At 42.6% G+C, this 20,928-nt stretch overlaps 1 protein-coding gene across 2 annotated transcripts; it reads left to right on the top strand.

Moving 5' to 3' along the window:
* The first annotated feature begins 209 nt into the window (after positions 1-209).
* Positions 210-19,098, top strand: znf395b (zinc finger protein 395b). 2 transcript variants are annotated; one of them, XM_088325360.1, is made up of 10 exons: positions 210-300; positions 3,537-3,683; positions 8,088-8,227; positions 8,293-8,396; positions 9,890-10,077; positions 12,635-12,735; positions 12,809-13,070; positions 13,438-13,527; positions 14,379-14,485; positions 17,329-19,098. In XM_088325360.1, exons 2-10 carry the CDS (start codon positions 3,591-3,593, stop codon positions 17,438-17,440), a joined length of 1,197 nt encoding a protein of 398 aa, XP_088181486.1. In that variant the 5' UTR covers positions 210-300; positions 3,537-3,590; the 3' UTR covers positions 17,441-19,098. The 2 variants fall into 2 exon arrangements, with proteins under 2 accessions (XP_088181486.1, XP_088181485.1); XM_088325359.1 differs by having other exon boundaries at positions 12,806-13,070.
* The last annotated feature ends 1,830 nt before the right edge of the window (positions 19,099-20,928 follow it).

The following is a 20,928-nucleotide window of genomic DNA, read 5'->3' as shown; positions in this document are numbered from 1 at the left end:
ACAATTGAAAATACTGTATATGTTTAAAAAAACAAAACAAAAAAGAGCCTTTTGGGAGCCGAAAAAGTTGGCTCTTTTCAGCGGGTTAAGCCTAAAAAGCCACTTCTCTAAAAATATCCAGAATTCACCATTACTCTCCGACGCACGTCCCGTACAGAACAACCCCTTCCCTCCCCCTCCTCTCCGTTTGAGCACCCCCCCCCCACCTCCCCGTGCACTCTGACGGCCGGCGAGCGGCGGGACGGGCGACGACCGCCGCCACTGCAACAAAAAGGCTTCTTCAACCATTTAATCCACCAAGTAAGTACAAAAAAGAGATTTATTTCGTTGAAAAAATGCTTCTTAAAAGTGTTATTTGTGGATATGTTGTTTTGCATAAGCCGAAAGGGGGAGGGGAGACGGGTGTTGCGTTGCCGGGTGGATATCTGTGATGTAGTGCAACTTTGCTCGATCTGGTGTCGACTCGTGCGGTTAATCCTACGTCAATTTCCATCTGGATTCCGAATAAGAATTGTTCCTGTGTGTATTTGCGTCGAATACGCCACAGATTGTAAACAAACACGCCGCGAGAGTGTTTGTGCGACCCTTCGTTTCTTGTCCATTGCGTCGAATCCGAGTCGCCTTGAACGCAGCATTTTCTAAGCGATGACGTTATTATTTTTCCTAATTATATCGACACACAATCCCTTTTGTTGGCTTTTTCTGAGCAGTTTGACATTATTTTGACATTATTTACATGTGTTTGTGAAAATATTGGCGTGAAAAGGTGATTTCTTTCGTCAAACCTTCTGGCGGGACTCGTGTCGAAACACGTTGTCAAGAAAGGGGGTGTGTGCCCATGAACTAGGGGAAGGCCAATCAGCGCGCGTCCCCGCCCATTTTTTGAGCGCTTGTTTACTACGCTTTCGATGATCTGATTGGTGGAGAGGTTTGGCAGTTTCGGGTTTAATGCTACGTTCAGGGACACAAAGAGAAGTGGGACATTTGTTGAGTGGTTAAACGTCTTTGATAGCTTATGCAATGAAAACAAGTTTTAATCATACGACAAAAAGTGGGACTATTTTGCCTTATAAACGAAACCAAACCATCATTTGTTAGGCTAAATTCTATGACTTAAAACATGGTTTAAAAACACAACAGCATTTTAACTCATCAAAAAGCAGAAGCAGAAAAAACTTGAAATCATTTATCGTGGTTCATTTATTCATCATATTGTTGCCTCTCATATTTTCTGAGTTCCCACAAATCATTTCTGAGTTGGGGAATGAAGTAAAGCAGTAGTACGTCAAGAAAACGGCCAATATTTGGGGCAAAATGCGTCCAGTATTACTATACTGTCGGCAGTAAGTGCAGCAGCATGTCAACGCAAGAAAACGACCAAATTTTGGACAAAATATAAAGGCATGTTAACGGGTGAGCAACCGTGTCACAAAATGAACAATTACGGGACAAAATATGCCCAGTATAAGTGCAGTGTCACAACAATAGTGGGAGTTGGAAACCTATGTTCATTAGCTAAAGTGTTACCAACCCTCAGCACCCCAGGTAAAAACATTAGAGTAAGTACTAATTATTTGTAATATATATGCATATGATTAAGGAACAAATACATATACATGTAAAGGAAAAATGAATTTCTATTTACCTTTAGTGTTTTGTGATTGGTTCATTGGAGTAGCAGGGAGATGCGGGAAGGAGACAGCGGAAAACTTGCATTGATTATCGTGCCCCTAGAAGATTTTGCTGTTTTAATCGCCTCCTTAATTTTAATAGTAGTCCAATTGTCGATCGGACATTCGCGTGCTTTGTTCATATTGCTTGATCGTCCCAATTTTTTTTACATGATTATTATATTTTGCTTCTACCTTTAGCATCACTGCAAGCACTGGGACCCATAGCCAAACGTATATAAGTTCTAAAATAAAAACATAAAAAATATTTGCAGTATCAGTTTAAAAACCCTAACCCTCTAAAATAAACTATGAATAAATATTAAATACATATACATAAATTAAACTATATGTATGAATCATTTAACAAATACATAATTAAGAAGTGAATGAATAAACAAAATGCAACTGAATTTGCGACATATTTTTCGAGTTTAACTAGGAAAAAGGTGAAAAATCTTGTAAAACGGAGGTTGAAAATACATTAAAGATATGATAAAAGAAATAATGTAATAAAAAAATTAATAAATATACAATACATAGAAATATATGGAAAGAATAGATATCAATAAAAAATAATGTTATATAAATAGGAATAAATATGCAATACATTAAACTATAAAGAAGCAATATATATGAATAAATACAATAAAAATAAAAATACATAAAAAAATAATACATAAAACATATGCAAGATGGGCAGCACGGCAGCGCAGTGGTTAGCGCGTGTGCGGTACAGTTCTGGGGTCGTGGGAACCTCCTGCGTGGTTTCAAATCCAGCTGCCGGCCCTACTGTGCGGAGTTTGTATGTTCTCCCCGTGCTTGCGTGGGTTTCCTCCGGGCACTCCGGTTTCCTCCCACATTCCAAAGACATGCATTTCAGGTGAATTGGCCGGTCCAAATTGTCCCTAGGTGTGACTGAGCGAGTGAGTTGTCTGTCCCCGTGTGCAAAGCGATTGGCTGGCAAACAGTTCAGGGTGTCCCCTGCCCACTGCCCGGAGATGGTTGGGATGGGCTCCAGCCCCCCGCCGACCCTAATAAGGATAAGCGGTACAGCTAATGATGATGAGACGTATGCAAGATAAAGATTATGTCAGAATGTATACCTGTATATATATAATAATAATAATAATTTCCTTGTATTGTCATTCTGTGTAACAATGTACACAGAACGAAATGTCAATTGCACCTGACCCGTTGTAGCGAGCCGATGCAGCCGCAGCCAACAGAGGGCGCCGCCGACCACTTTTTAAGTCTTAGGAATGACTCGGCCGGGGCGCGAACCCCCGACCTCCCAGTCTCAAAGCGGGCGCCTTACCATCTAGGCTACTGAGCTGGTATATATATATATATATATATATATATATATATATATATATATATATATATATATATATATATATATATATATATATATATATATATATATATATATATATATATATATATATATATATATATATATATATATATATATATATATATATATATATATATATATACAATAAAGAAATACAAATGACCATTTAATACATAAAATAAACAAAATATTAAAACATATATCATTAATCAAAATATAAACGATGCAGAAAAACAAATATTTAAAAAAATATATAAGAAAAAAGTGAAAAAAATACATACCAGGACTATATACCTGTCTTTTCAGACTCCCACAATTATAATATATTAAAATCAACTTAATATTTTCAAAATTGTTGCCGATGTTGACAAGGTAAAAAAATGAACTGAAGCTGAAAAGTCTTTTTCTCTGTCATTATTTTCTAAGCCAAATTTGCAGAAGTGGAAAAACGACAGAGGTTATAAACAGATCCCATGTATTTTTTTCCTCTGCTGCGTCCTCCATAGGGAACTTTGAGGGCGTGCACGACTGCCGACACCCGGCGCCGCAGCAACAGCATCATGGCAGCTATGAGATCCGAGGACGGAGCTGAGTCCGAGCTAGCAGGACTCGCAACCGGGCCTCGGACTTTCGTCTCGGACGTCCGTCCTGTCGTGAGTGCCGTGATTTCTGGACTATAAGCCGCACCTGACTTTAAGCCGCACCGAATACGTTTTTATAGGAACATACATTTTGTACATACATAACCCGCCCTGACTATAAGACGCATTTTCTCAGTTTGAAACATGAGTTTTCATACCTTTCTATTATCTCTTGCTTTGTTTCAATGGACAGAAAAAGTCTCTTCTTCTTTTTTTCTCCTTGTCCACTTGTTTGCATGTTTTTGGTGGGTACATTGTGAATGATAGCTCTCTGTAGCGATACCATACAGTAGATTGTTTACAGAGCAGGAAGGGGACACGAAGAGCATGCCTGGATTCACGCATAAGCATCGGGTTGCCAGGTAGAACTCTGGGAACGATGAATGGCAGCGCGTAATGTCTGTATATTTGACTTTGTATCCTGAAACGCCTTTGTAACTCGAGACAATATTTTCCCGTTCAGGTACTTTGTGACTTGCAATTTTTTTATGTAGGACATTTTGTAAGTAGAGCTACCACTTTTGTATTACTATTTTTTTCATGAAATGACTGATGGCAAGTGCCAAACATTGGATGCAACGGGAATCGAATCCAGGTTGCGGCAGTGAGAGCGCCGTCACCTAACCACTAGACCACTAATGACACAGATGCTGTCTGAAAAGGCATTCGACTTTATCTCACGATCCAACTATTTTTACTCACGGTACCAGAGACCAATGTTAGACAATGGAAAAACAGAAAGTCGTCCTGAAAGATGTAAATGACACCAAAAAAGCACGTTTGAGGGAAATACTTTGGAGTATATGACGATGAACTTTGAAGGACAATGAATAAATACAAATAAATACGCTGTCAATACATGATATTAATCACTCCACTTACAATGCATAGTTTGAGATGAGAAAGTGAAACAAAATTTTCTCACGATTTTTATGTCAAGAACAGGATCAGGACCCAAATGCGTGAAGTTTTTCACACAAGCATTTTATTTCACGGGAAATGGGGGGGTCATACACGTTAGGCAGCAGTCTGGTGTGGAATGATAGGAAGCCAGAGGCAGACGAGATCGATTCCAATTGCCCGAGCAGATATCAGAAAGATGGGGTCGATACCGGACAGGACGGGACAGACAGCATTGACATCAAAACAGGATATCGAAAATAAACAGGACAAACTTGACGGGAACCAAACTGGAAACTGATATTAAACAACGAAACAGACAGGATTGATATAAAAACATCATATCGAATTTAAACAGGACAAACTAGACGGGAACGAAACTGGAAACTGATATTAAACTGGACAAAATAAACGGGAACAATACCGGACAGGAAATACCAACAGGAAACAGGACCGAGTCAAAACCCACGTCTTGCGGCGCAGAGGTTCGTTGACGGACTGACAAAGGAAGAGTGAGAGCACTGAGCTTAAGTAGACGGAAAGCCAATTTGTCAACGAGCCGCAGCTGGCGCCACACACGGGGCCAATTGGGCGCCATGGCAACCGTGACATTTTAATTAAAAATTAGGAGCGTGTGTTATACTTGAGTGCACGTTATACAAGGTTAAATACGGTAACAAAAAAAACAATGAAAAAGGAAAAATGCATACATTAGCCGCATCTCTACATAAGCTGCAGGGTTGAAATGGTGTGACAAAAGTTGGGGCTTGTATTATGGAAATGAGGGTGTTTCGAGCATTTTGATTGTCTTCTTAGTGGTTGTTATCCACCTTTATCGTAAGCTGGGACGCTACAGATGGACAGGAAATATTTTCTCAACAGATTTATTCGCCCCGGTCGGCAAAACTCCCGTTCTGAGATTTATGTAATCAGCTTAACCGAAATAAACCGCCGGGGGAGTTGAAGCATTTGCTCCGCGCTAGTACTGTTTCCAGTCGTCCGCTTTTGTTTTAAAATCCGACCTTTGAACCGGGGATGCACCAGAACGAAAATCTGGGTCTGGAGCCGAAAACCGAAAATGGGAAACGCAGCCAACACTGAAACAATAAATAAATGAAATCCATTTTACGGATGTCATGATTACTGATGTGACTCAGCTGTGCCCGCTCATTGGCCGCGGGTTCTGATTGACTCCCTGTCAGTATTCTAACCCAGTCCTGTCTTTTGTCAGTCCGTCTGCAAACCTCAGTGAACACTAGGCAAGCCTTTTTTTTGACCCTGACTCCCACCTGTCCTGTTTTTGCTCCCGTCTGTCTCCGGCTTCGACCCGTTTTGATCCTGACCACGTCTGCTCTCCCATTCTGGCTTCCGACACCGACCAATGTTCCCTGTAATTTTCCACGGGTCTGAGCGTTCACACAAAGTCGGTGAGCAGCGCTTGAAACAACAGTGAGCAACCATAATCCCAAGTGTGGCAAGATAATTAATCATCAAACATGTCCAAAACTTGACATTTTGCTGAGTTTCCGGCAACGCAAAATGATTTTTCTCTTTTGAATGAATTGACTCATGTACTATTGCAAAGGTTGTAGGGCCTACAAATGTTGTTAGTTCTTACAATTCTTTCACAAGATATCCATTTCTTTTTATTTCCTGATATATTTTGTCGCATAATATTAACATTTTTGGGGGCTTATTTAGTCGATTGTAAGATACAGAACTGTACTTAATCACATTTTTTAGTAGAAGTACAATGTTGGCAACAAGATTCACTTGCTATAATTGGATATTATTTGAATGCAACACAAACTTTTTCTTCTTTTTTCCGTGTTTTTTTTCTACTTTTTTAAAAATTCCTTTAAAAAAAATCTCATTGTGTTTATTTTTTCTGAGCTGTTACTCTTTTCTTTTTGTTCTCTATTTACTTTTTTCCTACATTTCTTTCTTTTCTTTTTTCCTGGCTTTTTTCTAAATTTTTTCCTTCTTCTTTCTCTTCCTTTTGTTTCTTTTTTTCTCAGCTTTTCACTACTTTTTCATTTTGGTATTTTTTTCTTTTTTGTTCTATTCCCCCCTTCCTTTAAGTCATGTTGTGCATAAATTTACATAATATTTGGTCATATAGGGATTAAAGAAGCAAAAACAACCCGAAGAGCCGTTTAGGACCCGAAAGAGCCGGTTCCTTTTAGTGAGCCGAGCCGAAGAAGCCGGTTCCCCAACAAACTCTACTAACTTTACTCAACTTCGTTCTCCTTCGACTCGACTTCAAAATACCGCATTTAGGACACAACGTCAGGGGAACCCGTGTATTTTTACCTTCATGCACTGTAACTTTGACTTAAGTCGCTTCTTAATTAGTAATTTTGAGCCCTCATTTTTGTGCGCTGGCTAGATTTTCTTGTGCGCTGAGAATGTGCGAGCAGTGCGCAATTGCGCACGCGCGCAGCTTAGAGGGAACACTTATACCGACCCAAGCCAGAACAGGAGAGTCCACTTAGTCGGGAACAAAATGGGGTTGTAAGCAGGGACGGGAGAGCAGACGTGGTCAGGATCCGAACGGGTCGTAGCAGAAGACAAACTGGAGCAAAAACGTGACAGGCGGGTGTCAGGGTCAAAAAAAGGCTAGCCTTGAAAAAACAGAGGTTCGCAGATGGACTGACAACAGGGAACTGACAGGACTGGGTTTTAAATAGCTGTGAAGCCAATCTGTCAACGAGCCACAGCTATCGCCACACGGGCGGGGCCAATTGGGCGACCGTGACAGTTTTACTTTTTTATTTCCTCTCTAAGTGTTGTCTTTTTTTTCATATTTCCCCCCTTTTCATTTGATCCATTTATCATCTGCACCGCTTAATCTCAGTAGGGTCACGGGGGGGCCGGAGACCATCCCAGCTATCTTCGGGCAGTGGGCAGGGGACACCCTGAACTGGTCGCAGGGCACACAGAGACAGATGACTCACTTGCTCATTCAAACCTAGGGACATTTCACCTGACATGCATTTTTTTGGGAATGTGGGAGGAAATCCACGCAGGCACGGGGAGAACATGCAAACTCCACATGGGGAAGCTGCGGTAGCTGGAGTTGAACACTGAACTTCCGCACCGTGGGCTGCGCGCTAACCACCCAGCTGGCGGGCCGCCCCATTTCATTTCATTTTGTGCATAATGATACATGATAATCGGTAATAAATTGATAAAAGCAAAAACAAAAATCTGAAGAGCCGTGTAGTGAGCCAAAAGAGACGTTCGCGATAACGAGACGGAGTTCCCAGGACGATTCTATTGCAAAATGGTCACAGAGGGTTAACATCTCAATGCTGGGAGGGGCTGCTCGCTACATGAGGACTGACTTTGCTGTAGGGGGCAGGAGATTCCACGCTAGTGTCCACAGACTTACACAAAATGAATGAGATAGCATAAGCGCTGCCCAGGCTGCCCTCATTATTATATCCACTTTTCTTTTGGAGGGCAGAGCATATCCGTGGGTGGCCCTTTCCTCACTTTTACTCTTTCCCAAAGGTCTACTCACAGAACTGCGCACAAGACCTGTTGGCGGAGAGGACCAAATCCGTCCACTTACAGGGTGATCTAGATCGGGGTTGGGGTCTCAGGAGGACGATGGACCCGTGCGTGGTATCGCCTCGAGAACCGACATACAGGTGAGACGACCGTCATAAAGCATTAAAGGCAGTCGTATAGAAATGTAAACTCGCCTTGTCTCCAGTTTCCGTAGCCCGGAATCGGTGGAGATGGACGAGATCATGGCTGCAATGGTCCTGACCAGTCTGTCTTGTAACCCGGTGGTCCAGAGTCCAGAAACTGGAACAGGTCTGCACCGCTCTTCTTTCAAATCTGCCGTTGTTATCTTCTCCCTTTCAGTAATATTAAGGCCTTGTAAAAATAGGCGCTGGCTGAACGGAATAGAAATAATTGGGCAACGAAATGGGAACAAAAGAAGACGCTAAATCCGTTTGGATGAGAGGAGAACCGTGGCACTTGTTTGCGACACCTGCTGTTCTCTGTCGGCTCCCGAAAAACAGATTTTGACGTTCTTGCGTCAGCAGACACTGAGTCTGAATCTCGATCACTGTCGGGTTCTAAAAAAAAAAAGATTTTACATTATAGCGTCAGACGACATGAGTGAATTTCCTCTCGGATCTTAAAACAGGAATTTATAAGTTCTAGCGTCGGTCGACATAGTCTTAATCTGATAATTACCAATTTGGATCACCTGTGCCCGCTCATTTGGCGCCAGCCGCAGCGGGCTATCTGATTGGCTCCCTGTCCCTATTTAAACCCACTACTGTCTGTCCCCTTTTGTCAGTCCGTCTGCGAACCTCAGTTTACACTAGGCAAGCCTTTTTGACCCTGACTCCCACCTGTTTTTGCTCCCGTCCGCTCCCCGACTTCGACTTTTTTGATCCTGACCACGGCTACTCTCCTTTCCTGGATTACGACTTGTTTCCAATCCCGACCACGTTTTTTGCTCTCCTGTCCCGGCTACTGACCTGTTTTTTCCTTTCCCGACACCGCCATCGCTTGCCACGGAAGTCCCACTTCCGCGTTCAGAGCGACCGACTTCCCGCGTCCAGCGATCATCGGATCGTGGGTGCAAACCTTTCTTTTCTTCCAATAAAACTGAGAGAAACGTAACACAAGTTGGTCCTGTCTCCGTTCCGGTCCTGACACTTTTAGGGTCCTAAATAGAAAGTTCTAGCGTCTGCCGATATGGAGTCTGAGTCTAAATCTCTGTCAGGTCTTAAAAAACAGATTTTACATTATAGCGTCAGCCGACATGAGTCTGAATTTCCTCTCGGATCCTAAAAAAACACATTTTTACGTTCTAGTGTCGGCCGACATAGTGTCAGTACCAGAACGGGTACAGGACCCGCTTGCGTTGCGTTTTTCACAAGTTTTATAGGAAGAAATAAAAAGGGCTGCGCTCACAATCTGGTATTCGCTGGACGCAGGTCGCTCTGGTACTCGGGTTGTGGTCCGACCGCGGAAGTGGATCTTCCGTGGTGAGCAATGGCGGTGTCGGGGACGGAAAAAGCAAGTCGGTAGCCGGGACAGGAGAGCAAAAAGGTGGTCTGGGTCGAAAGCGAGAAAAGACGTAGTCGGGGACAAAAAGAGGTCGAAAGCCGGGACGGGAGAGCAGACGTGATCAGGATCAAAAACTAGTCAAAGACGGGAGCAAAAGCGGGACAGGTGGGAGTCAGGGTCGAAAAAGGCTAGCTTAGTGTTTACTGAGGTTCGCAGACGGACTGACAACAAATCTGAATTTCTCTTGGCTCCTAAAAAAGCGCATGTTCCGATTTTAGCGTCGGCAGATATGGAATGCGGTGGCGGGGAGCTCTCGGATAGCGGCAGCAGCGGCTATTGGAGCTGGGACCACGGCAACGTAAGCCCCGCCCCCTCGCCATCGGTCCCGGAAATGGACGTCAGCCCGGACGAAGGCCTCAACATGGAACTGGATCAGGGGGAGGAACTTCATGCCAAGAAACTCAAGGTACGCACATTGGAACTAGAGTAGATGTGCGCCATTGGGTGAAAAACAATGCTGAGTCAACAAAACCAAGAGTGTTATGTCAGATTTTTTGGGCATTTTTCACATCTAGGGTAACCTACCTGATTGCCTGTGAAAGATGGTGGTCATATCTAAACTTTCTCCCCTCTTTCTTGGGTGGATAGACACACAGAAGAGCACACAAACAATGAAACGGTGAATAAATTGTGTATTGTATGGCGACCCCTAATGGTATAAAAATACTCAACTCATTTAAATAACACAGTTTCTTTCTTTATACACTCGTGCCGCACTATCGTTAAGATTTAACTTTAGAAGACACTCAAAATAAGGCGAGAAGACATTGATGGATTTTGAACCAACGCGATTGGCCGATAGCGGCAATGATGTCATCGTCAAAACAACGAATATCAAATAAGGAAATCTCCTTTGCACTCATCCAATAGTAACACACTTAACATCTACAGTATTCAAAGCCATTATTTTTTTAAAATAGACTTTTAGGTTTAGAATTTGTCACTTTATGACACAATTTAGACGCCCCTTGAAGAAGCTGACATGTTAGGCTACCGTCTTACTACTACGGAAGCCCGAATTATTATTTTTTTACTATCGGGTAGCCTGTCTCCAAGGTGATTTTAGCACTTAACAGAAACTTACCGTACACAGCTGAGCTCTGTCCAGAAGTCTTCGCTTTTTTCCCCATTCTTTTCTTCTCCAGCCACCTATATTACCCACTTGGCTTCAGACTAGGGCTCCCCAATAGCTGCTATTGCTATTGTTAGCTGCTCAAGCTTCGTCTTTCAGTTTCAGTCGCCTTCCACAGCTATTCATGCAAGCGAACGTCGCAAAGTCGCATGATTTAGGCATGCTCGACTTATTTGTTTCCTTCTCTAGCCACTCATTTTAACTACCTAGCAGCAGGATACGGCTCACCTTCCACAGCTGATCATGCAAGCACAAGACGCTGAGTTCTTTTATTTAGGCATATTTGACTTTTTTCTACTGTTTCCTTCTCTATCATCCACGTTAGCTCGCTGCTAGACATTTTTGTTATTTTTAGAGTCTACCGCTTTGTCCTTCAGTGTCACTCACCTAAGTCCCATAATTCAGGCATTTTTAAGTTGTTATTGTTACTCGTCTCCAGCCGCTCGAGTAAATCTTTTAAAACTGACCAACTCCAGCGATTGGCTCTTTTCAGCCGCTCCACATGTATATAGCTCGCTCGGTCTTTCGTTGTTGTTCACGGGAAATAACAGCAGCTTTCATGTCCTGTTACGCACGCAAGGAATTTATGGATATAAATGGTAAAATGGTCTGCATTTATATAGCGCTTTTCAAGTCAATGAAGACTTCCCAAAGCGCTTTACAATGTGCTTCACATTTACCCATTCACACACACACTCACACACCAATAGCGGCCATGCAGCCATGCAAGGCGCCAACTTACTTATAGGATGTCAAATTTTGCAAAGTGGTATCCTTTGGGCTTCCGTAGTGTGTCGTCTTTAAATGTGTATGCTTCAACTCTGTCCTAAACTACTATGCCCTCTCGTGGTGAATTATTACACTGTCATTATAATTGATTTCAACTTAACTCATACAGCCCCAACAGTGCCACTGATAGGACAAGTTTATGGCGGCAAGGCCACTCGTTGAGTGGTAACTACTTCTATGAACTCTTCTTGCATTTTAGATGGAATGAACAACACCAGACCCAAACTTGATTGCCAAATTAATGATTAAGTGGTTATGGCCTACGTTTACTGAGGCCATGAGAGGGATCACGAATTGTTGGGAATCAAATATCAAAATGTAGCGTTTACCAAATGGTGCGAATTAGTTATCTGACAAAACACAACCTACATTCACCCAACAATTTATCAATTTATGCGCGCTCGTTTCTTGACGGGAAAGATGAACAGGAAAGCCGACATTTCCACACGGGGGCAGATTTAATTTCATTAACAATTTAACTAAATGTACTCCATCGAAAACAACCGAATTAGTGTCGTTGGAGTCTCTGGGAAGCCCTCTCTGAAGTCCTTTAGCTCTCTCCTATTGGCCATCTTCTCCCCGCACAATAGCGTGCCGACTCCTCCCATAGGCACGCCAATGAAGCCTCATGGGCTTCACCATCTCGTAGAAGAGCGTCGCAATGTCTGGAATTCTCAAAACATCACCGAGCGTTTCTACGTCATTAGGGCCTTGTTCGCAAAACAACGTCTGCCGTCCTCCGTCTGGATGTGCTGATTATCTTATCAGCAGTACGTCCCGTTCTGTAAACAACATCTTCCACCACTCATGCCTGCCCTGAACTTTCACTGCTCATTGAATAAAGGCACAGTCAGTAAATAACTACAGCATTAAACTCAATAAATGTAACTTGTAATCAATCATAAAAAGTCCTTTATAGTCAAGTGTATAAAATCCTTCAATCACTAGGCATAACAATAAGACTTATTAGTGTTTTTATGTGAAGTTATGACGAGAAAGTACAAGAAATGAGGTTAATGTTATCTGTGTTTTGTGATCCCAGAGCTCTCTCAAAGGCTTGTACAAGTGTCTGTGGCCAAATTGTGGCAAAGTGCTCACGTCTTCGGTGGGAATCAAACGGCATATCCGAGTTCTGCATTTGGGGTAGGTCCGTCGACCTCCGTGTTTTAGCTCCAACATGCTAACATTTAGCGTCATTTGTGTGCACTGACAGCAGCCTGTCAGATCAGTCACAAAGAGAAGAAGACTTTTACTACACAAAGCTCTCCTGTGAAGCGGTAGAGAACAGCGCCGCTCCAGTTCCAGGCTCGGTGTCCCCTCTGGGCTGGGCCCCGTGCGGGGTCCCCACTGCTTTAGCTGTCCAAATCCCTCCTGCTCACAGGCCCAGGTCCAATTCGGCCTCCGGGCTAGGTCCGCCGGTGCTCAGTCAGTCTGCACCGGGAAGCTTCTGGCAGATCAGAACCGAGCATCTCTACCAGGTCTGTTGGAAGAGCGTGTGTGGCACAGTTCTGAGGTCATGAGATCGAACCTCCTGTGTGTAGTTTGCATGTTCTTCCCGTGCTTGCGTGGGTTTCCTCCCACATTCCAAAATCATGCATGTCAGGTGAATTGGCCGGTCCCAATTGTCCCTAGGTGTGAATGAGCGGGTGAGTTGTCTGTCCCTGTGTGCCCTGCGACTGGCTGGCAACCAGTTGAGGGTGTCCCCTGCCCACTGCCCAAAAGATTGCTGGGATGGGCTCCAGCACCCCCGTGACCCTACTGAGGATAATCGGTGCAGATAATGGATGGATGGATGAACAATATAAACAAATATTAACAAAGATTTGATATGCGTCTTCCCTGCAGGCCTATGGCCCCACCCAGGTGGCCCCCAGGAGTCCCGGGTGGCCCGCTTTGAGCATGCCTGCCACGCCCGCTGGCCACAGTAACACTCAGGTGAATTTGGGCTTTAGAAAAGAACCTTTCTTGCATATTATTTTCCTGTTTGATTTTTTTTAAACTTATTTTAATATGTATTGTATTTTTTTCTAGTATATATAAATACCTAAAGAAAGAGATTTCTTATATTAAAATTGAAATTATGTATATGTCAAGACCAGAACAGAGACAGGACCCACTTGCGTTGCGCTTCTCGCAAAATTTATTGGAAGAAAGAGAAAGGGTTGTGCCCATGATCCGGTGATAGCTGGACGCGGGAAGCAGGTCGCTCTGAACGTGGAAGTGGAACGTCCGTGGCGAGCGATGGCGGTGTCAGGGACGGAAAACAGGTCACTAGCCGAGACAGAGAGCAAAAATGTGGTCGGGGTCGGAAGCGAGTCGTAAGTCAGGAAAGGAGAGTAGATGTGGTCGGGGACAAAAAAGGTCAAAAGCTGGGACGGGAGAGTAGAAGTGGTCAGGACCAAAAAACGGGTCGAAGCCGGGGGACAGACGGGAGCAAAAAACAGGTGGGAGTCAGGGTCGAAAAAGGTTTGCTTAGTGTTAACTGAGGTTCGCAGATGTACTGACAAAAGGGGACTGATAGGAGTGGGTTTAAATAGGGACAGGGAGCCAATTAGAATCCGATGCAGTTGGCGCCTAAGCAGCGGGCACAGGTGATTCACATCAGTAATCATGACAATAGTAGTAGCATTGTAGGAGTATTTCTGTATTAGTATTTTTGTTATAGTTCTGTTTAATTGCAAATGTCGTTGGTGAGCTAATCAACATTAGCATAAAAGTTCAGGCAACTTGATTGAAGGGTAGATGGATTGATTGATTGCTCTATTGATTGATTGATTCCGGTTCAGATGGTGAAAGCGCGGTGCCGCTCAGTGAGCGTGGGCGAGCAATGGCTGCAACAAAACCGGCTGCAGACGATGAGCGCTTCGCCCTCACGCGCTCACTGCTCCTTCAGGTAAGTCGTAAGTCAATAGCCATTTTCTTTTTGGGCGGCCGTATCACGACACGGTCTTCTACGGATCGATTTAAAATCTGAGATGCGCTCTTCAAACTACAATAACACCAAAGCATTAGGGGACGGGTCGTATACTTTATATAAGAATGGCTGTTTTTTTCCCCGACTGGAGAAAGGTTTATTATAATCCGAGTTTGCCAGTGCTCTGAAATTCCTTCCAATCGAGACGTCCTAGTCCTACCAATGCATGCGCACGAAGCTGATAGCAATTTGCAATGTGCGAGTTTTCGTCCTACCGACCATATGTGCTTGAAAGCGGCGATGCATTTAGGTAAAAGTGGCGAGTACTGTAGAGAGGATGACCAAAGCCAGCATGACCCAACAGAGCGGTCCTGACAGGAAGTGACTGAACTACCCAATGGATGGGTTGGCCTATCCATTGAAGTCACACTCCCGCCTCCCACCTATAAAACCAACATGCAAGCTCCTGTTATTAGATGGTCCATCTAAATAAAACTTGCTTTGTCCTTTTAGGGTCACTCTCCTTTCTTTTTAGTAGCTTCTCTTGTTAGCTACTTAAGTTAGCCACTTACACTAGCCCTTGGCCCTTTTCAGTACATCGGTATCACGTCCAGAACAAAGGGTAGACCCAATCGCGAAACCTTTCTCACAAGTTTATTGAGATAGAGAGAGGAAGTGTAGGGCCCGCAATCCGGTGCTCGCCACGCGCAGGAAGCAGGTCGCTCTCGCAATCGCATCGTGATCCGAATAGTAGATCTTCTGTAGCGGGAGATGGCGGTGTCAGGGACGGAAAAACAGGTCGACAGATGAGCAAAAACGTGGTTGGGATGTAAATGTAATGTAAATATGCATTTATATAGCGCTTTTCAAGTCAATGAACACTTCCTTGGTTCCTTGCTAGTTCCTTGTCTTCTTTGTCACATTCCAAGCATTCTTGTCTTAGCTAAATGTCACTAAATCTTTTTAGTTCAAACAAATATAAATCATATTAATGTGTTCATATTTTTAGGACTTTCAAACGCTTCTTCTGAAAAGTCTTAAGTCTAATTCCTGATTGTGAAATGGTCACTACTAGACACCTTATAAAAGTTTAATTTTGAGTTATTTTCCCTAGCTCAAAAGGTTCAGTAATATTTTAAAAAATTGTCAATATACGTATGGTAATAAAAGGAGATCCAAGAACTTCAATATAATTTGTCTCGATAGTAACCAAATAAGTAAGTCAAGTAAGTAAATAAACAATCATCAATAACAGTATTAATAGAATAATCAATGAAAGAATCAAAAACGGGTCGTAAGCCGGTACGGGAGAGCAGACGTGGTCGGGATCAAAAACGGGTCGTAGCCGGAGACAAACGGGGAGATCAGGAATGGACAGGTGGAAAAACGGGAGCGAAAACGGGACAGGCGAGTCAGGGTCAAAAAGGCTTGCCTTGTATCAACAGAGGTTCGCAGACAGACTGACAAACGGGGACAGATAGGAGTGGGTTTAAATAGGGACAGGGAGCCAATCAGATAGCCTGCTGCGGCTGGCGCCAAATGAGCGGGCACAGGTGATCCAAATTGGTAATCATGACAATCGGGTGTATTAAGCTCAGCCAGTCATTTCTTGTGGCCAAGTGGCCAGTCAAATTCATTTTTGCTCACTCAAGAAAATGTTGAAATGGGTTTCGTAGTGTCTTCTTCACGCTTCACACGCTTCAGTTCCATTCTAAACTACGACTGTTTTAACGGTATATTATTACACACTGTCACTTTAGTTTTACCTTGCCAAACTGAGACTTGAAACTTCTCTTTATTGAGAAAAGTGGTCTCGAATTTTCATGCGTTTTCGTCCTAAAATTTCATTTCAAGCCACAACGACTTCCCGTGGGGATTTCTTATAAACTGTCACTTTAAGTAAATTTGGTTTTAAGTGGCGCCTCGGAAGGTGAGTGGTGAGCGTGTCTGAAACACAGTTCTGAGACCAGGGGTTGAAGATCCAGCTACCAGCCTTCCTGTGTGGAGTTTGCATGTTCTCCACGTGATTGTGTGGGTTTCCTCCTGGCACTCAAGTTTCCTTCCAAACTCCAAAAACATGCATGTCAGGTTAATTCGTCAGTCAAAATTGTCCCTAGGTGAGAATGAGTGTGTTGTCTGTCACGACCAGAACGGAATCCCGACCCAATTGCGTAACGTCTACCACAAGTTTTATTTAGAGAAAGAGGAAGAGCTGCGCCCACGATCTAGTGCTCGCTGGACGCGGTAAGCAAGTCGCTCTCTCAACCGGACAGTGATCCAAAGATGGAAGAGGATCTTCCGTAGAGGGCGATGGCGGTGTCAGGGATGGAAAAACAGGTCAATAGCCGAGACCTAAAACGTGGTCGGGATCAAAAACGGGTCATAAGCCGGGACGGGAGAGCAGACGTAGTCGAGATCAAAAAACAGGTCATAGCCGGAGACAAATGGGGAGATCAGGAACGGGCAGGTGGAAAAACAGGTGCAAAAACGGGTCAGGCGGGAGTCAGGGTCAAAAAGTCTTGCCTTGTATCAACAGAGGTTCGCAGACAGACTGACAAAAGGAGAGTGACAGGACCGGGCTTCAAAAGGGACAGGGAACCAATCAGGTAGCCTGCAGCGGTACAGGTGGTTCAAATCGGTAATCATCACAGTTGTCTGTCTCTGTGTGCCCTGCAACTGGCTGACAACCAGTTCATGGTGTCCCCTGCCCGCTGCCTGAAGAGAGCTAAGATGGGCTCCAGCACCCCCGCTACCCTACTGAGGATAAGCGGTGCAGATAATGGATGGATGTATAATGATGATCTGTATGTTTTGGTTGACAGGAAAAGTCGCGGCGAGGCCAAAAAATGTCGCAAGGTGTACGGCGTGGAGCGGAAGGACCAGTGGTGCACCGCCTGTCGCTGGAAAAAAGCCTGCCAGCGCTTCCCTGACTAAACGGGTGACGGACGGACAAACGGAAGGATGATTAAGTCGTGTATATAATAGCCATCAAGAAAATGTTTACTTTTTTGTACATAATACGAATCTCTTCCGTTGTATCCGGCGGATCTATCATGGGAAGTCTGTGCACGTTTCTAACTACGCACTTGGTGCTAAGTGACGTTGATCAGAGAAAGCGCCTCCTACTTCCTTCAAATGTGGCGTCACAACCTTGGGTGTCCTTCGCCTACAGTATTAGACTGCTTAGATTTGCTCGTTCTATCCGATCCTCTTCCAGTGGTTTTATGACGTTCGTTGTACTTTGGGCTACGTAGACTCTTAAAACACTTGGGTCGAAAAAAGTAAATTTGAGTCATGTGTGCAGTCTCTTTTTTCTTCTTCGTTCTGTACGCCTAAAATGAACAGCATCCTTGCGGCCGCAATACATTATCCCCAGGTAACTACTGCTGCCAACCACGTGTTAAAAAAAATGGAGGGCAGGGCTACTTTGCAGATTTGTGGGGGGGTTCTCGTCCCCTTTAACCGTGATAAACGAGATATTACCATAGTTTCTTGATTCAAAACAAAACAAAACAAGAAATGCCGTGTTTTGTTTTAAACAACCTTCTGAAAAATTGTTCTGTGTTGGTTAGGAACACCCATAACATATTTGTATGGATTTTTTTTTTGTTCGTCTAAATTGTGTCAGGATCAGAACCGAGACAGGACCCCCTTGCATTACGTTTCTCAGTTTTATTGGAAGAAAGGAAAAGGTTCCCCCCACGATCCGGTGATCGGTGGGCGCGGGAAGCAGGTCGCTCTGAATGCGGAACTGGGACTTCCGTTGTGAGCAATGGCGGTGTCGGGAACGGAAAAACGGGTCAGTAGCCGGGACATGAGAGCAAAAACGTGGTTGGGGTCGTAAGCGAGTCGTAAGACAGGAAAGTAGAGTAGACGTGGTCAGGGACAAAAACGGGTCGAAGCCGGGGGACAGGAGCAAAAAACAGGTTGCAGTCAGGGTCGAAAAAAGGCTTGCCTAACGTAAACTGAGGCTCGCAGACGGACTGACAACAGGGGACAGATAGGAGTAGGTTTAAATAGGGACAGAGAGCCAATCAGCGTCCGATGCAGGTGGCGCCAAAGGAGCGGGTACAGGTGAAGAATGACAAATTAAGTAATTATGTTTAAAATTCACAACAAAATGTATTTTTTTCCTGCCCAACATGTATACATTTATCCAAAAACAAGCACTCCCCAAAATTGTGTAATGTTTTAATTTTGTACAAGAAATTTCTGTATTTTTGTTTAAATTCACACCCTCCATATTTGTTTCATTTTACGATAAACAGTTTGTGTAAAATGTATCCAACTTTTGGGTTGGTCCCATTTTTGACCCAAGTGTTTTTAGGGGATACAAGTATTTTGTACTTTTTTTAACGTCTTGTTACGCCAAAATATTTTGTGTTTTTTTTCCTTCTATGTTCATGGCACTTACATGGAATATAAATCACAGGAATAAGCTACATTCATATCATTTACGGATTCTCCTTCTGCCTGTATGTCGTCAACCAACCGATGGTGCTGGTTGTTTTGAGTGTTTACGGCAAAAGCAATAAAAAAAAGGAAATGCAGTATACTGTCACACAAATAAACAATAAAAACACCGGGAATGAGATGCTTTCCTTTCTTGCATGACAGTACACCATACAAAAAGCAAACTATTTTATTTCTGCATTTCTATACACATTTTTTTAACCAACAATACTTGAATGTTTAAAAATTGTCGAAATTTACATGGTATCCACAAAGAAACACGCACACATGCGGGTGCACTGTTTCTCAAACACTCTACGCACACATACTTTACACATGATGGAGGAAAGTAAACCTTTTATTTCTTATCCTGGATAATAATGAGCATGACTGATTGACATGCACCATGGTTGAAAACATGTCCGGCCGCTGACCTCTTGACTCCTTCCTTGGGTCTTCCACACAATTTATTTAGATGAAAACACAGTGACAGTTGCAATTACTGGCAGTCAGGACAAATCTATTACCTCATAATGTTTTTTTACTCTATATGCAATTCAGTAGCTGAAAACATTAGAAAGTTAATTAGGTTAAAGGTTTCTGAATAATTTTTAATTTAAAGATTCAATTTAACTTTGATTGGGCATTTAAAAGAGTTTCCTCCCGCTGGTTTATTGTTTCTCCTAATTTAATCGAGATCGTTCTAATAAAAAGCGAGAAGAAAACCGATTATTGCTATCCACAGTGTTGAAACTATTCTGAGACACTAGAGGGCAGTATTGCCTCTCCCGGGATAAACCGTGGGTGCAGTAGTATGAAAAAGTTATTGGGTATTAAGTTAAAATTAAAAAAAGTTTGGTTTTTGTGGGGGAGAATAAACTTGTTTTGAAAAGAGTTTTAATACGTTTTCAGCTACGACATTAACATAATAATTACCTTGGATTATGGACAGCAGACATGTTTACTGTACTATACATCCAAGGTATCTAATTATGGAAGAAAATAACAAAAAGTAATGCACTAAAAATAACTCAAACTACACTTTAAAAAGTTCAATTCAATATTATATAAAATATTATAGTAGTATACCATGGACCACAATAGAATGGGAAAAATAAAACCTAAATCGCAAGAGTGTACTGCGACACGAAAATCTACATTAATGAAAACAAAGCATGTGAATAATTTTTAAAATCTATCATTTTTACCAATTGTTATAACTTTGTTGTATCTGAATGTGGGTTAAAAGAACAAAAAAGTCGCGTGCGTAAAAGTACTCCAAATAAAGTAAGATATTTAAATATTTTAACATAGATCACAACGCATTTCGAACAACAAAATCAAAATGGTGGAAACGCATCCGGGGGCGCGAAGGTGATTACTAATTGAAAAGCGAGGTTCTGAAATAGTTATATTTAAAATAAATTATTATATTTAAATTGTTAAAATGTAACTACGAGAAAAGAAAGCAACGAAAATATATTCATTTTAGCTTTCAATAGGTTTGCCATTACTGCAAGTGGTCTTAAAGTGCGGGACGAAAAGCAAGTATATATATTTTTTTTATTTACCCCTTTTTTTTATCGAACATACTAATAAGTGATAAGTTATACGTTTTTAGTTATAACGGTAATTTAAAATGTTTTTATGTTGAGAAGTTTTTAATAACACAATATAATGCAAAATTTGCCAGTCACACTTGTTAGCGTAATTGTTGTTTGTTTACTTTACCAAACGTGATTTTGTTATAAAAGTGATTTTATATCTTTAGTGAGCATTCATTAGTATAGGTATGTGTATACAGGACCCTCAGACAATTATAATATTGTGATAGTTATTTTAATCTAGGCTTAAAACACACTTCTGTTCTTTAGCATATGAATAACCTATATTTTATGTTGACAATATCTGTGTATTATTTGTTATTGCAACATCCATTGCAGCTTGGTCATGCTGGAAGGGGGATGACC

This window comes from Urocampus carinirostris, chromosome 20, assembly GCF_059441175.1.
Source record: "Urocampus carinirostris isolate Australia breed hairy pipefish chromosome 20, RoL_Ucar_1.0, whole genome shotgun sequence".
NCBI classification, from domain to species: Eukaryota; Metazoa; Chordata; class Actinopteri; order Syngnathiformes; family Syngnathidae; genus Urocampus; species Urocampus carinirostris.
This window is presented reverse-complemented; position numbering and strand designations above follow the sequence as displayed.